Raw genomic sequence first — 15,049 nt, 5'->3', positions numbered from 1 at the left:
AGACAGATGTATTTTCTAGTAACGCTATCTGAATTCCTTTTAACCATATATGTTGTGGTTTGAATCTAGAACATTGTGCATTCAATTTTGAGTTTTTTGAGTTATGTGCCTCTTTCAACTACAAATAAGCAATGAGGTTATTCTTATGCTCCTTATCTTTCTTCCCTCCCCAGCCCTTCAAAAGGACCCCAGTTGAATATCCCTAAAGTTTTTATAACAGATGTTATATTATTCAAGGATAATGATTCCCCAGTATGAGAGTTGTCTAATACAAATACATACATATACCGGTATATCTATCTATCTTTCTATCTATTAGTTAAATTAGTGAAATCCAATATTCTGCATAACAGCCTGCCTTATTACTGAAGAAACCCATTCTGATTGTATGTCAGGATGTAGATTGGAGTCCGCAACTGAACTACTGTAACTGAATGTTGGTTTTCATCTCAAATTTGTCTACTAAGGGTATTTCCCCAGCACTCAAGTTACAGTTTCCTCCATATATAGCATAAGGCTCAAGTGCCAGAACCAGCTATTGTGAGGCTCCTAAAATATCATCCCATGCTCATGTTATAAATTTGTCTCCTGTCCTGTATGTAGAGAAGCCCATGGGTGAGAAGAGATGCTGGAAGGAGCAGGAGTAGGCAAAGGGGAAGGGCCGTAGCTCAGTGGTAGAGCATTTGCTTTGCATGCAGAAAGTGTTTGGTTCCATCCCTGGCATCTCCAGGTAGGGCTAGGAAGGGATTCCTTGTCTGAGACCCTGGAGAGGCACTCCCAGTCAGCACAGATTATACTAAGCTACATGGACCAATACTCTAATTCAATATTATGCAGCTGCCTATGTTCCGTTCCTATGTAAGCCATAGACAATCAAAAGCATACCAGCCACTCAGTCAGTAGCAAGTACTAGCCTGGAGGAGCTGGACTTTGGACAACTCCATGTTAACAGCTTGTTCCAACAAGGTCTGGAACCCAACTGATCTGTTGTGGCAAGAATGGACAGCCTGCAGCCCTACAAATATTTCTGGACTCCAGCTCCCATTAGGCCAGGAAGCATGGCCAGTGGTCACAGATGATGGGTGTTGCAGTCCCACAGCACCTGGAGAGCCACAGGTTCTCAATCCCTGCTTTATGGGGAGGAATATAGAAGGACCTTTTCCAGGTTCTGCTCCCTCTGGATGAAATGGTTGGTGGATGAAGGAAGAGTATCTTACTTTGAAAGCAGAGCTACAATAATTTGATTCCAAGCACTTAGCATATTCACTCCTTTTGTTCACTGAGATCCAGCTCCAAGGGCCTTCTGGCCCTTCTCTGTGAGAAGTGAAATGACAAGGAACCTGGCAGAGGGCCTTCTTGGTAGTGGCACCAACCCTGTGGAATGCCCTCTCATCAGATGTCAAGGAGATAAGTAGCTATGCAACTTTTAGAAGGCATCTGAAGGCAGCCCTGTATAGGGAACTTTTAAATGTTTAGTGTTTTATTATGTTTTTATATATCTTGGTAGCTGCTCAGAGTGACTGGGACAACCCAGTCTGGTGGGTGGGTTATTATTAATAATAATAATAATAACTGGTTATTACAGATTACTCTTGCTTGTGGTTTCAGGGTTGAGATTACATTCTTACCAAGCCCCCTCAAGTTAGCAGTTGCTTTATTGGTGATGCAAAAATACTACTCACTACGCATCTGGAAATGATAACACTTTCATTGGCTTGTAACAGTTTCTTGCCTCAGCTGCATGTTGCTTCTGTTTTGGTAAAGCAATTAAAATGGTGTTTTAAGGATACATTGTGACTTTACTGAATACATTTCAATCACATCACATCGGAGGTAGAATGTTTTCGTTGTGTATTGTTATGCTACTTCTAGTTAATTAAATGAAGATTTGTGTTGCATGCACTTTTAAATTAAATTTTAAAGCATTAAATACGTGTAATTTATGTATTGTAATGTTTAAACAAGAGAGATATGAGCAAAAAATTTTTTTTTGTCTTTTGCTAAAGATGTTCTCATTGCAAAATACTTTAAAACAAATGTGTTTTTTTATAAGTTCTGGTCAGGATATCCAAGGAACAAGCGTGGTTGCAAGTCTTCCAGTTCTGATGCGACAGAATCCTGCAGAGACGCTAAGGAGAGTCCTGCCAAAAGTTAGAGTAAGTGTAGTTTGCCTTACTTTGATTGTTGTTTTTTATCTTCTTTAAAATAATTGAATGCGACCCACATCCCATACTCGCTAATGACAAAGCACCCATTGATTTTAAGAGTTGTGAGTCAGACCTTCAATAAAGAAGGCAACAAAAGAAAACATGTTTTTCAGATTGAATAACATACTCCAATAGTACTGTATTGGTAACTCTTTATGATTAGTGTATTTGTATGAGATTTTAGTTATTTAACCATATATGGAAATTTAAAACTGCTAGCTATCCTGATGAGATGAATGCATGTTTAGTGCATTATTCTGGGATATCAGTGCTATTGGTTTACAATAGTTGTCTCCAGTCAATAATTTGTCTACTGGTTTATTTATGTATGCATTTAAGGCTTGCTTATACTATCCAGGGCTGAGGGCAGATTACAAAACATTTATATTTTTTTTAACAAGGGAGTGACAGAGACAGATTTTGACTCAAAAGGGCTTGCAATCACACACACACACACACACACACACACACACACACACACACACACACACAATGTTTAAGTTTGAAAACTTTAGACTTTTCACAGACCCTTAGGTATAATTTTAATTTCCTCCTCCAAAAACCTAAGCTTTCACCAAGAGAACTCCTTCCACCCAGTTCAAACACCTGCTCTTTCACTTACATGTTTTATGTGATCCAAAGAACCCATTATTTAAGGAGCTGTTCAGGTAGCTCTGGGCACTTAGTGTGGCCTTGGACTTGTCATTCTTGAACAATAGTGCTCCATGCTGTGTTGTAAGATGAAAAGGCCTATGGAACACACAGAAGCTCTTTGGTACACCTAAAGTAGTGGAGGGATTGTAGACAATAGTGCCTCTGTGTAGACTGCCTGTGCTAATGGAATCCTGTTGTAGCTTGGAAATGCTTGTATAAAATATGAAGTTGTTTGAGATCCTTATTGGAAGCCATGGTCCAAGTGTCCTTCCCATCCGAGTTGAGGAAGGTGGAGACTGGTGACAGTGTCTTCTTGGTGGCGGCACTATGGTTGTAGAGCAACATCCCAAGGGACACTTAAATGGTGCCTACCCTTCTAACTTTTAGGCACCAGATAAATACATTCATGGGGGGGTTAGAGCCTTTAATTAGATTTTTCTTTCTGTGCTGTTGTTTTTATTGTTTTCTGGTACACCTATGAATTTCTACTTGTATTCATTCTTAATCTTACTGTTTCCTTTTGGATTTTTTTTCTCTACTTGGCTTTGTATGAACTAGTGTTTTATTTTTGTTGTGGCTGCTTTGGATATTTAGGATGTAATTCTATACTTCAGTCTGACACTTGAGGTCCTATAGGTTTAGACATGAGCCTTCCTATGCTGGTGGAATGTGGCCATGACTCAGTCATCCAAGCCATTCTGCTTATGACGTTGTGCTGTCAGAAAGGCTGAAATGGGATAGGAATGTGGGCAGCATGGCAAAGAAGCACACTTAATTTGTATCCTGCAAAATAAGTCTCCATCTCCATTGCAGAGCTAGAACCAAGAATTTTACTCCCACTGATTTCAGAGTAAGGGATTTTTTTTTTTTTTTTAGCCAACAATTAAAGATTTTGACTGTGCTGTATGTGTTGTTTCTTTGTTGTCAAGGATTGATAGACAGGGATCCATTTTCCCCCACCCTAGTAGCGGAATATAGTGTTTTAAAAAATGTTTTTAGAAGTTCTTACTGTTTTTAAATACTTTATTTGTATTTTTAAATTGATTGCTTTGCTTCTTTGCTGTCTGCTGCCACGACCTCCTTTTGGGAGGAAGCATGGGAGTGATGATGATGATAATAATACTACTAATAATTATATATGACCTCGGGGCGGGGGAAAGAGGCTTGATGGGATCTAAGACAGTGAGCTCTCTTTTATCGACTCAGTCAGGTCCCCTGTTCCATGATGGATTCACAAGTGAAATGGATGCTGCCAGGGTGTACGAGACAGTGAGCGGGGTTCAAAAGAGATGAGGGGGGAGAAAGACTGGTTGAGAGAAGAACTCCTGAGTCGGCCACTGGAGGTCGCTGCTGTCAGTGTGTTTCTGTGGCTGCCTTCATTGCATGTCCTGGTCCCTGCTGTTGGCTGCTTGCCAGAAAAGTGGCTCATGAACCCCTGAGTGGCTGATGACCCCTTGTCCTAGGTGGGTTCTGTGTGCTTCTTGCAGGCATCTTGCCTAAGGAGCTATGTAGGTTTTCTGTTCCTGTGTGTATGTGTGCTCACGTGTGGTGCTTGTAAAACTGGTTGTGAGGAGCACTAGGGGATTCAAGCCCCTGTCTGTAGGGAGAGATGCATGGGGACTAGCAGTTGGGGGAACATCATTGTCTGCGCCACTGAGGCTGATGGAGTGGGGCGGCCGTGGTGTTGTGCATGTTTTGTGTGTGGTGAAGCAGGTTGTGTGCCTTTGCCCCTTCCTGTATGCTTACCATATGGTGGACGCTGGCAGAATTTTCAGGGACGTTGTGGGTGTGTCTGTCATTGCTATGCTGTTTGTGTGTTTTCTGTGTAATGTGTTTTCACCTTGTCCCCTTGGGCCAAGCACGCATGGATGCAGCGGCTGTTCCATCAGTGGAGTGGCAGCGCAATATTAACGTAGAATTGCTCTGCCTATTTTCGCAGCCTCTTCAGTCTGACTTACAGGAAGCATTTCCCTTTTGTTTAAAGATTTGTTCCCTTAGATTTCCCTTTTGTTTAAAGAACTCTATTTTCTTCTTCCAGCTTTCTGTTACAAGTGTGACAAATACTGAAGGGTTCAGTTGTTGTTAGTTGTTAGGTATGTGGCCTTCTAGTAAGGAAGTAGTAGGAGTCCTAATGATAAATTGCCCCCTTTTAATTGGCTGAGCCATGTGTGGCATTTGAAATCTTGCTGACTGAAGTTCTGGAACACATCTGAACATTTGTTTGTTGGTTCTTCTTTCATTTAAGTTCTGAACAAAGTGGCAATTTTCTAATTTAGCCCAAGGGCTCTTTAATATATTTCCAGCATATTCCCATCCGCCTCTTTCTTCCTGCGTTTCCCTGAATTATTTGATAGACTTTAAAGGTCATCCATACTAGTGACTGTGGAGGCTTTGGGGGGAAACAGAACAAACGGAAAAGGAGTAATAATTGTAAGTGCTTGCAAGAGCCTCAGACTATCATTGTTAATAATTTGGGCTAATCTTTATGGCTCTTATTCTTAGGTGGTCTGCAAGTTGAAAATTACGCTGGTTCACTTTTCTCTTTAGAATGACAAGATGAGAAGAAACCTTTGACTTATTAAAAATGTCAGCTTACATGACTATAGTGTTGTGATATGGGTATCTTCTGACTTTTTACTGAAGGAAGAAGACTTCTAAGAATAGCTTGACTGTGAGGTCTCTCTCAGCAGAGTAGGTGAAGAGTATTTTGAAACATACTTCCTGTTTGGGTGCTATTTGGCCCTTGGGCTTCAGGCTCCCATGTAACCCTCCACAACTCTCACCTTTGCCCTCAGCACAGAGAAAAGGTACTGAGTGAGGGCAACCTTCTACCTTTAAATCATGAGTTCAAATAAATAGGAGGTTTCTCTGGCGCATTCTTTAGTCTTCTGCAAGCAACAAGATAAATGGGATAGGAAGTGTACAAGCCCAGAGATTATATTCAGAAAAACATGTGGGAGCTCAAATTTTGTAAGCCATCAAGGGTGTACACACTTAGTGTCCCTCCTTCAATCTTTTTGCATTCAGTTCTGCAGTAACAGCATTTTACAGAATGCAATTAGATTTCTCCAATTAGGAATCCTGATTATGCAGGGTAGGACCAGGAGCCAGTCGAGTCATTGGGGGAAGGGCTTGTGTGGACAGGCATCTTTTCCCAACCCATTATATGCCCACATGTACTCTTTTGTTGCCTGGAGAGGGCTTAGGCCTGTTTCAGATCCTACTCTAAAAATAGCATCCCCATCCAAAGAAGACCTGGACAAGTGAAGTTTCTACTTCTTTGAGTTGCTGTTCATAGCAGTTGAATGTTATAATTTGAGATGACTGTTGTTGCCATTAGTAGTATTGCACAAAGTTCAGGCTTGCTAGTAATTATTTATTTCACTACTGTGGCTTCTATATTTTGCAGAAGTATGTTAACATATTAATTTGCATTTATTTGAATATACTGTATAAGCGAATTCATTTTGAGATTTCAGGATAGCATACAAGCAATCATTTGGGGGGGGGGGGAATCTAAATATAACAAAATGGCTTAAAGCACAACACATTTTGCATTCTGTCTTCCTTATCCTGCTCAGCTAACACAATCAGAAAGGTCTTATACTGCTTTCAAAATATTCACAGGTTTTCTGTAGGTAGTTTCACCATTTCTTAGAAAAATTTATTTCAGTGGAGTGGAAATGGTTCTTCAACACATTTTTTAACACACCCAACAATAAACATGGTTCTTAACTTTGCCTGGGAATGTGGTTGATAATTGGATAATCTTGCACTAATTATTATTTCACGTCAGAAAACTAGCTGGTCAGCTGATGTGGAACAGCCAGGCAATGACTTGTTCTTGGGTGCCGAATAGCAAGTAAATCCATGACTACTTTTGCCTCTCTTCTTAGATAGTATATCATTCTATTATGGCTGTAGTCCAACCTGCTCCTGTTGACATTATTTTGTCATATATCATGGGCTGAATAATGATTTTGCATATCAGCATGGGTGAGGACTTGGCAAAAGCAGCAATTATGCCTGCCCTGTGTATCCTTCCATGCTTTATGAATCATGGTTGGGCTACCATGAAACCCAAAACTCCTCAGTCTCCCAGCTCAGTGCAGTCTTCCTATTTCACTTGCAAATGGCAGTTAAAGAGCACTCAAGCCAGGAGGCAAGAAATGAATTATTATTATTATTATTATTATTATTATTATTATTATTATTATTATTAAATTTGTATACCACCCTATACCTGCAGTTCTCAGGGTGGTTCACACGATAAAATATGTGAAGTCCCATTTGTGATCATGCTTCAAACTAACGTTATAATAGTCTGACCTCATGTAGTCTGGTTCTAATCTCTTTCACATGAATAGGAAGTGGATCTGAGCTGCAGAAATGATTCAGTTGAGCCTTTCATCCCATCCTTGGCTCCTAGTCCTTTCCATCTGATTTTTTCATGACAGGATGCAGTGGGAAAGGAGTGAAACGAACACCAAGACTTAGGGTTTCTTCCATAACTGGAACAGAAGCGGGGGGGGGGGGGGGGGGGAAGCGGCGCATCTTGCTACTCCCTCCAAGGTTGTCACCTTTGACAAATGTCTTATTTGTCTAATGGGCAAGCCAGCACTGTTCATTCTGAGTTTCTTGCTATTGCAAGCTAAGCAGCTGGTATGTGGGAGAAGATTGGAAGGAGATGCTTAGTATGCATTAAAAAAAAGGACATGTAATGGTTTGCTCCCGGAATCTTGGGATTTATGCCGCTGTTTACAAGCTAGTTAAATGTAAACCATTCTGAGAAGGTGGATTTAGACAGAGGAGTGGCTCATGGGCATAATGACACTGGTCCTCAAAACGTTCTTATCAAGGTGTGGCAATGTGATAAATACAGATTCTGTAAATCTGTGACTCCTGGCCTGTTACATACGTTCTAAATAATAGGATTTTAGTGTGAGGACGATTGCTTTTGTTCTGGTAATGCCTTGGGGGTGTATCCAACGCTGCTCATGTATAAACAGAGCAGACTTCCACTTATGCAATGGGACTTCACCTTCCGCTCCTGCCTGTAGTCTGCTGTGTTCCCTCAAAATCTGCTCCAAATGATTGAAGGAATGCACTGGGACAGCTTTTGGTAGTGCAAGGGGGACTGCAGGGGAGAGCAGGGAAGTTAGGCTCCTCTTGTGTAATACTGGGTCGTTCCCATAGTTAATTTTCTTGCTGAAATTCAAAAGCCAAGTTGGCTTAGTGCTCAATATGTCTTGCAATCAGGAATGCAGGAAGTGTGCACATTCCATACAAGGATGATGCATTCTTTTATTTCAAAAAAAACTGTATTTTCAAGGAGAAGGAAGTGAACATCTTTGTAAATCCTGAACACTAGGATCCTTTTGGGCCAACAAAAGGAGTATTGCACTTATAGCAAGTTCAGTTTAAGTGCATGTGAGTTAGAGCTCAGGCTGCCCAATGGCCCAGCACAAGGTTTGGTTTAGTAACTTCACTCCTCTAGGTCACAGTTCCAAAGCTGCCATTGTTTATCTTGGGAAGAGAGAACTGACCATCATTTGAGAAGGCTTTTAGATATCATCTGTTGCCTTTCCCAAGCAGCAACCACTATTGCACGAATCCCCATGGGACCTTTCTTCTGGGTAGGCTCTGATACTTTTAAAAGACTGTGGCAGGCAGCCTGTTGATCATTGCGTTTATTTATATACTGCTTGATTTTAAGGAAAGCTCCAAGTGGATTACAAAAATACTGGAATGAAATAATGAAATCAACAGTGGCCAAAAAGAAATAAAACATGTGTAACTTCTCCATGTCTCTACAGGCTTGCCTATTCAAAAACATTTTAAGCAGGCACCAAAAAAGAGTACAGAGAAGATTCCTGCCTGATGTCAATAAGCAGGCAGTTCCAAAGTGTAGGTGCTGCCACACCAAAATATTGATTTCTTAGAAGTATGGATCTAGTATTATATGCTACCCATAACAGTGCCAGTTCTGCAGATCCAAGTGGTCGAGTGGGTATAAATGAGATCAAGTGACCCTAGTCTGCTCATGCTCCTAATCTGTTGGTGCTTTCTTGCCTTTCTCCCCAATGTTCTGTCACTCTCAATTTGTTTTCCCACCACAAGATATCCGTGCCTTGTTCTATGAGACTTTAAGGGATGTTCTATGTTCTAAGGGATATTTAATGGCATTCAAGGGCAAACCCTTAATGAAAAATCAGAGAAACTTGGAATTGTAAAATATATTTGAATTACACTTATCATCCAGTAAAATGCTAAATATAGCTCTTTAATCAAGGCACACAGGCACTATGGTGAACATATCTAAATCTTCCTCCTTAAATGTGAATAATTTATTTTCCTTATAGTTTTATGTTTCATATGTGTAATTCTGGGTTGACATTTCCATTTTGAGCTGTCATGGTTGTTTGTCTTGCATAGAGGAAATGACGTGCACACGTTCTATTCACGCAACAGCTGTCAGCAAAATCTTTAAGCCAGGATGTTTCACTTGGATGTCAAGTGTTTCAGTTTTGTGCCATAAATTTCCACCTTGGTGCAGCTCTTTCTATGTATCAGAGTCATCAAGGAAAGTTGAAGCACTGCACCTTTTTTATTCCTTTGTAATACCTTTGTGTAGGTTTTAAAAGAGCTTGACAGTTTATATTGTCAGCTTTCACTCTGACAGCATACTAGAAATTAGAACTTACTTAACATTTCATTTATTATATTGTTAACCATTTGAGCAGATTACTTTACCATTTAACAAATAGGCTGAGTGTATCAATAAATCTCATTCTACGTATACTTAAAAATACAGAATGTCTTGTCTTCCCACCTCCCAGATGATATACCTCATCTTATGCGCATTTGACTTGTGCAATTTCAACTGTACACAGTGGAAGACAATCTGGTTGAAATTGTGCAAGTCAAGTCCCAAGCAAGCCCAATAACTTACAAGCTCTTTCAATGGCAGGTTCACTTGGGGTCACTCAGGCAAGACCCACGTAGGCTGGTTCTGGGACTGGTAATAATAATAATAATAAATTTATTATTTGTACCCCGCCCATCTGGCTGGGTTTCCCCAGCCACTCTGGGTGGTTTCCAACAAAGATTAAAAATACATTAAAATGTCACACATTAAAAACTTCCCTGAACAGGGCTGCCTTCAAATGTCTTCTAAGTGTCAGGTAGTTGTTTATCTCTTTGACATCTGATGGGAGGGCGTTCCACAGGGCGGGCGCCACTACCAAGAAGGCCCTCTGCCTGGTTCCCTGTAGCTTTGCTTCTTGCAATGACGGAACCGCCAGAAGGCCCTTAGCGCTGGACCTCAGCGTCCGGGCAGAACGATGGGGGTGGAGACGCTCCTTCAGGTATACTGAGCCGAGGCCATTTAAGGCTTTAAAGGTCAACACCAACATTTGAATTGTGCTCGGAAATGTACTGGGAGGCAATGTAGGGCTTTCAAGACCAGTGTTATGTGGTCTCAGCAGCCACTCCCAGTCACCAGTCTAGCTACCGCATTCTGGAGTAGTTTCTGGGTCACCTTCAAAGGTAGCCTCACGTAAGGCGCATTGCAGTAGTCCAAGCGTGAGATAACTAGAGCATGCACTACTCTGGTGAGACTGTCTGCGGGCAGGTAGGGTCTCAGCTTGCATACCAGATGGAACTGGTAGACAGCTGCCCTGGATACAGAATTGACCTGCGCCTCCATGGACAGCTGTGAGTCCAAAATGACTCCCAGGCTGTGCACCTGGTCCTTCAGGGGCACAGTGACCCCATTCAGGATCAGGGAGTCCTCCACACCAGCCCGGCCCCTGCCCCACAAAAACAGTACTTTTGTCTTGTCAGGATTCAACCTCAATCCATTAGCCGCCATCCATCCTCCAACCGCCTCCAGGCACTCGCACAGGACGTTCACCACCTTCACTGGTTCTGATTTGAAAGAGAGGTAGAGCTCTCACAAGATCTCACGGGACAGTGTGACTTCCTGCAAGATCTCATGGGAGCATCCCTAGCACTTTTAGAGCTGGTGTGTCAGTAAGGCTGAGAGCTTAAAAGCTCTTTTCTTACTGGGTAACCCCAAGCGGACCCGGAGTGAAAAGAGCTTTTAAGCTCTTGGCCTTGTTTGCTGGGCAAGGCCCACTCAGCACACTAGCTCTAGGATTGCTGGGGATGCTCTCTCACCCCCCCCCCCCCGCCCCACTTCATCAGCCACTTTAGAGGAGGCAGGCTGGCTAGCTGCAGGGCAGCTCCAAGGGTTTGGCTCTACACAATTTCGGCGTATACACATAACCCTTGGAACCGAACCCCCATTTAAGATGAGGCATTGCTGTACTATAAATGTTCTTTCTATATCAATAATTTAGGAAGTAAAGTTAAATATTGGCCTGTACATTTTAGACGTCTCTTCTAGGTATGCAGTAGATTTGTATCTCCAGCTCAGAGGCACAACACATAAATTGAAAGGAGTTCTACTTGATTTGTGTTGACAGACCCATGCTGTGCACGGAGGAAATCGCATGAATATAGAAGCCTCACTAAACAGGAAAGATACCTAAAGCCACAGTTAATGATATTCAGTACAAAACATTATAATCCATTTACATCTTTGCCATACTGATGCCTGATGCACAGGAGTCTGTCAGTGCTTTTGGTGTATTTATGCCATTTATTGATTATACAAATGCGCGTCATTGTGATAGACTGATTGTGTATGGAGAGAGGGCACCTCTCTAGACTCTGTATGAAGACCCACACTGTACTGCAGGGGAGTTTGGGCTGCACTTTGCTGGGGGCAGGGCAGGCAGGTGTTGCTCACACTGCCACATTTCCCCTACTGAATTTACCTCTCCCCACCACAAGTGGAGTGAGTGGCAGCCATTCTGCAGGAAATAAATGAGTTCACTCAGTACTGGTTAAGAATCCCCATATCCTGCCCCAAGTTAACTCCATATCTGAGGTGAGGCACAGGTTTTGCCCCCAAAACTGTGTTCCACATTGCAGCCCAGTTATTTTGTCCAATAGAATTTAGCAGGACCAATTGAAAACAGAGCCCGATCCCATACACAACAGAATCTTGGGAATCTTAATACGGTACGTACTGGGTGAACTCTCCTCAGCTTGTTTGAGAAGTGGCTTTGTATTTTGAAGGGGTTTTTTTGTGGGTGTTCAAGAAAAAGCTTGTTTGTTTCCAAGAACTCTGTTTGGGCTAAACACTGTGCATGCATGCTGATTGTGCTGCAGCTTATCAGATTGCCCACTGTGAATTGTAATTCCCAGCATCAGCTATGGCTGCCACTTGGAAAGTGAGCCCCCATCCCACAATGCCAAAAAAAGTACACCAGGGAGCAAGTGGGGTTTTTTTTTAGAACTGGGTGGTGGCAGCATTAATATAAAGTTTTGGTAACAAACAATTCATAGAAGTGACCCGAGTGGCGAAGATGCCAAACAATAGTGGCTCAGTTTTGTTTGTTTGCTTGCATTTTTTAAAGCCAAGAAGAGTTTCAGCAAGAGTAAGGGGTTAATATTAAAGAACAAATGCACATCCACAGACTAAGCAGCCTAGACTGCTGAACTTGCACATGTAGCAGAATTCTAGTTCCAGAAATTAACTTTGGAGTGAAACGTGTTATAATTCATACCACTTGAGAATTAGCTGGATTATTTTGTATTCCAAGCCAGGAGTGTGACCAATACACAACATTGGGGCTATGATTTATATAGTTGTGTGTGTATATCGAAAGGAACAACCTAAGCAATCCAGTGTGAGTTTAAGTAATGAGGATGGGCAGAAATTGTTTGTTTATTTAAAATATTTATATGCCTCTGTTCATACAATGCCCCACAGCTGTTTACAAGATATAATAATAATAATAATAATAATAATAATAATAATAATAATAATAATTAATAATTCAGCAAAATCAAATAAAGAAAGTAAGAACAAGAACAAGGCAGGTATAGTGCATGAATTTTTAGAAGATTTATAGCAGCCACCTTTAATGTTCATAGGCCATATTAGTGTCAGGACTACCACAGAGTAGGACCTACTTTTGGTGGAAACGATCCAACCCTTTGATGAATGTTGCTGTTTATCACACCAGCGGTAAGGTCGGCCTGAATTCTGGTTTTTATTGGCTTTTTTCCAAGATGATGTGACAGTCATGTGATGTGACAGTCATATATAACAGAGGTACATAACATTGGTGACCAAATCAAATGTAGGCTGGATTGTATTCTGCATACACATGACACAATCTAAAATGGCAGCACCCATTGGATTGAATTTGATAGGATATTTGTGTGCATGTGGGTCAGTGAAGAGGGGGCAGAAATGAATAATTCAAAACTGAGCTTCTTCTGCCTAGGCAAGAAACTAGCTGGGCAGTTTATATTTGGCAAAAAGAGAGGATTGAAGATGAATTATTAGCACATTGCCTTGCATTCTCTTCTGGTTTTATGAAATTATGGTGTGTTTTGTCTGGTACAGATAATTTTTGGCCTGACCATGCTCTTTCTTGCTGTAATGGTTATGTTTGCCTTTCATATCTATAAGCCTCCCTCTTTGATTTAAATCTTCTTCTCTCCCTTGCCTCGGATTACACAGGAGGTCCTGCCTGTTGCAGGGGTGGAAATGCAGTTAACAGCTGCTGTTTCACTTTTGACTATTCTACAAGAGGAGTCAATATCCATCCATACTTACTCCCACTCCTTCCTACACATCATTCTACAGAATCTGGAGCACAGAGATGCAGGTCAGAGGCATGACATGCTGCTGATTTCTTAGCTTGCTATGCTTTTTCTTTGCTCAGTGTTATACTATTTAAAGCAGTGCATGCACCAATAAAAAAATAAAACAGTGCCATAGTGTGATCTTGCCAACACTATGTATAATGCAGTATGCAGTTGATTACCCAACACCTGATTTTGAAGTACAGTAGAACTTTGAGGGCCTTAGCTTGAAGCTCCTAGTCTACATTCTCCTTTAAGTGATCACTGCCTGTGCTTCGGTTCAAATAGCCATGAATTGTATCAGCAGATTTACAACAGATCTCATGTTGTGTGTATGTGCTCCGGAAGCTGACTTGATTTTGTTAGCACGGTCCAGAAGAAAAAGAATGTCCTAGATCAGGAAACAGCCTTTCAACATCCCAGAAATGTTCCATCTTTTAAAGATCTACGCAGGAAAGAACTGAAAATGCTACTGCTATTCTAGCCTGCATCAACAGATGTATTGTGTCCGGATCAAGGGAAGTAATAGTACTGCTCTATTCTGCCTTGGTCAGACCGCAGCTGGAATACTGTGTCCAGTTCATACCAGGCCACTTGCTTCTAATGAAAAAGATGGACAAAAAGCACTCCCAAACTCCAGACCTGATCCTTTAGGGTGAGTGCAGGCCCCTCCAGAAAAGGTGGGTCACCATTCACCTGGAGGGCAAACCCACTTACTAGCGGTACTTTCATTTGGCTTAGATTAAGACTCGGTTTATTGATCCTCATCCTATCCATTACTGCAGCCAAGCACTGTTTTAGCACCTCTGCTACATTGATGAAAAAGAGAGTTGCATATCATCTGCATATTGCTGACACATCATTCTTTAACTCCAGATGACCTTCCCTTAGCAGTTTCACATGGGTGTGTCCATCCTCATGTTAGTTGCCATTTAAGAGCTTGGTTAATTGAGGTCACAACCTGAAGTAGCTTCCTGAAATAGGAATATGATATAACATGTATATATCTACAGTCTTTTTTGTACCTCACAGGTGTCAGTAATGCATGGCTGGAAACCCTTCTTGCTGCAATAGAAGCTTTGCCAAAAGAAACCATCAGACATGAGGTAATTTTGTTTTCCTTTGAATATAACAGACAACATGAATACAGTCTGGGAAGGGGGGAGGATGTAGTGTGTCCTATAGTTTTCTGAACATTTGGCCTAACATTTCTATTTAGGGTCAAACTACGCATGCTGTTCAATTATATTTGATTGATTAAAAGCACTTACATACCGCTTAATATTACAAAAAATTCCCAGCTGTGTGCTTCAGGCAACAAAATGTAGTTGGCTCCAGCACTGTGCTATTGAGTTGCTATAGGGCTGTTGCAGCAAAGTCCATCCATCACTCTTGTCTGTGAACATAAGCCAAAGTCGGCGTATCCCAGTTCCTGAAGCCACTTCTGCTGTTAATGACAC

General features: G+C 41.5%; 1 protein-coding gene across 4 annotated transcripts in view; it reads left to right on the top strand.

The window, feature by feature from the left end:
* Positions 1 to 15,049, top strand: part of PPP4R4 (protein phosphatase 4 regulatory subunit 4) — an 84,097-nt gene that overhangs the window by 29,093 nt on the left and 39,955 nt on the right. For all 4 annotated transcript variants that reach the window (XR_013391879.1, XM_028716894.2, XM_028716873.2 and 1 more), the window contains exons 3-5: positions 2,054 to 2,156; positions 13,465 to 13,612; positions 14,622 to 14,695. Coding sequence is in view for 3 of the 4 variants with exons in the window: in XM_028716894.2 (XP_028572727.2) it covers positions 2,054 to 2,156; positions 13,465 to 13,612; positions 14,622 to 14,695 (325 nt within the window). In the remaining variant the exon portion in view is untranslated. The remainder of the gene's footprint in view (positions 1 to 2,053; positions 2,157 to 13,464; positions 13,613 to 14,621; positions 14,696 to 15,049) is intronic.

This window comes from Podarcis muralis, chromosome 1 (assembly GCF_964188315.1).
Source record: "Podarcis muralis chromosome 1, rPodMur119.hap1.1, whole genome shotgun sequence".
Lineage (NCBI taxonomy): Eukaryota > Metazoa > Chordata > Lepidosauria > Squamata > Lacertidae > Podarcis > Podarcis muralis.
The sequence above is the reverse complement of the archived record's forward strand: the minus strand, read 5'-3'. Positions and strand labels throughout refer to the sequence as shown.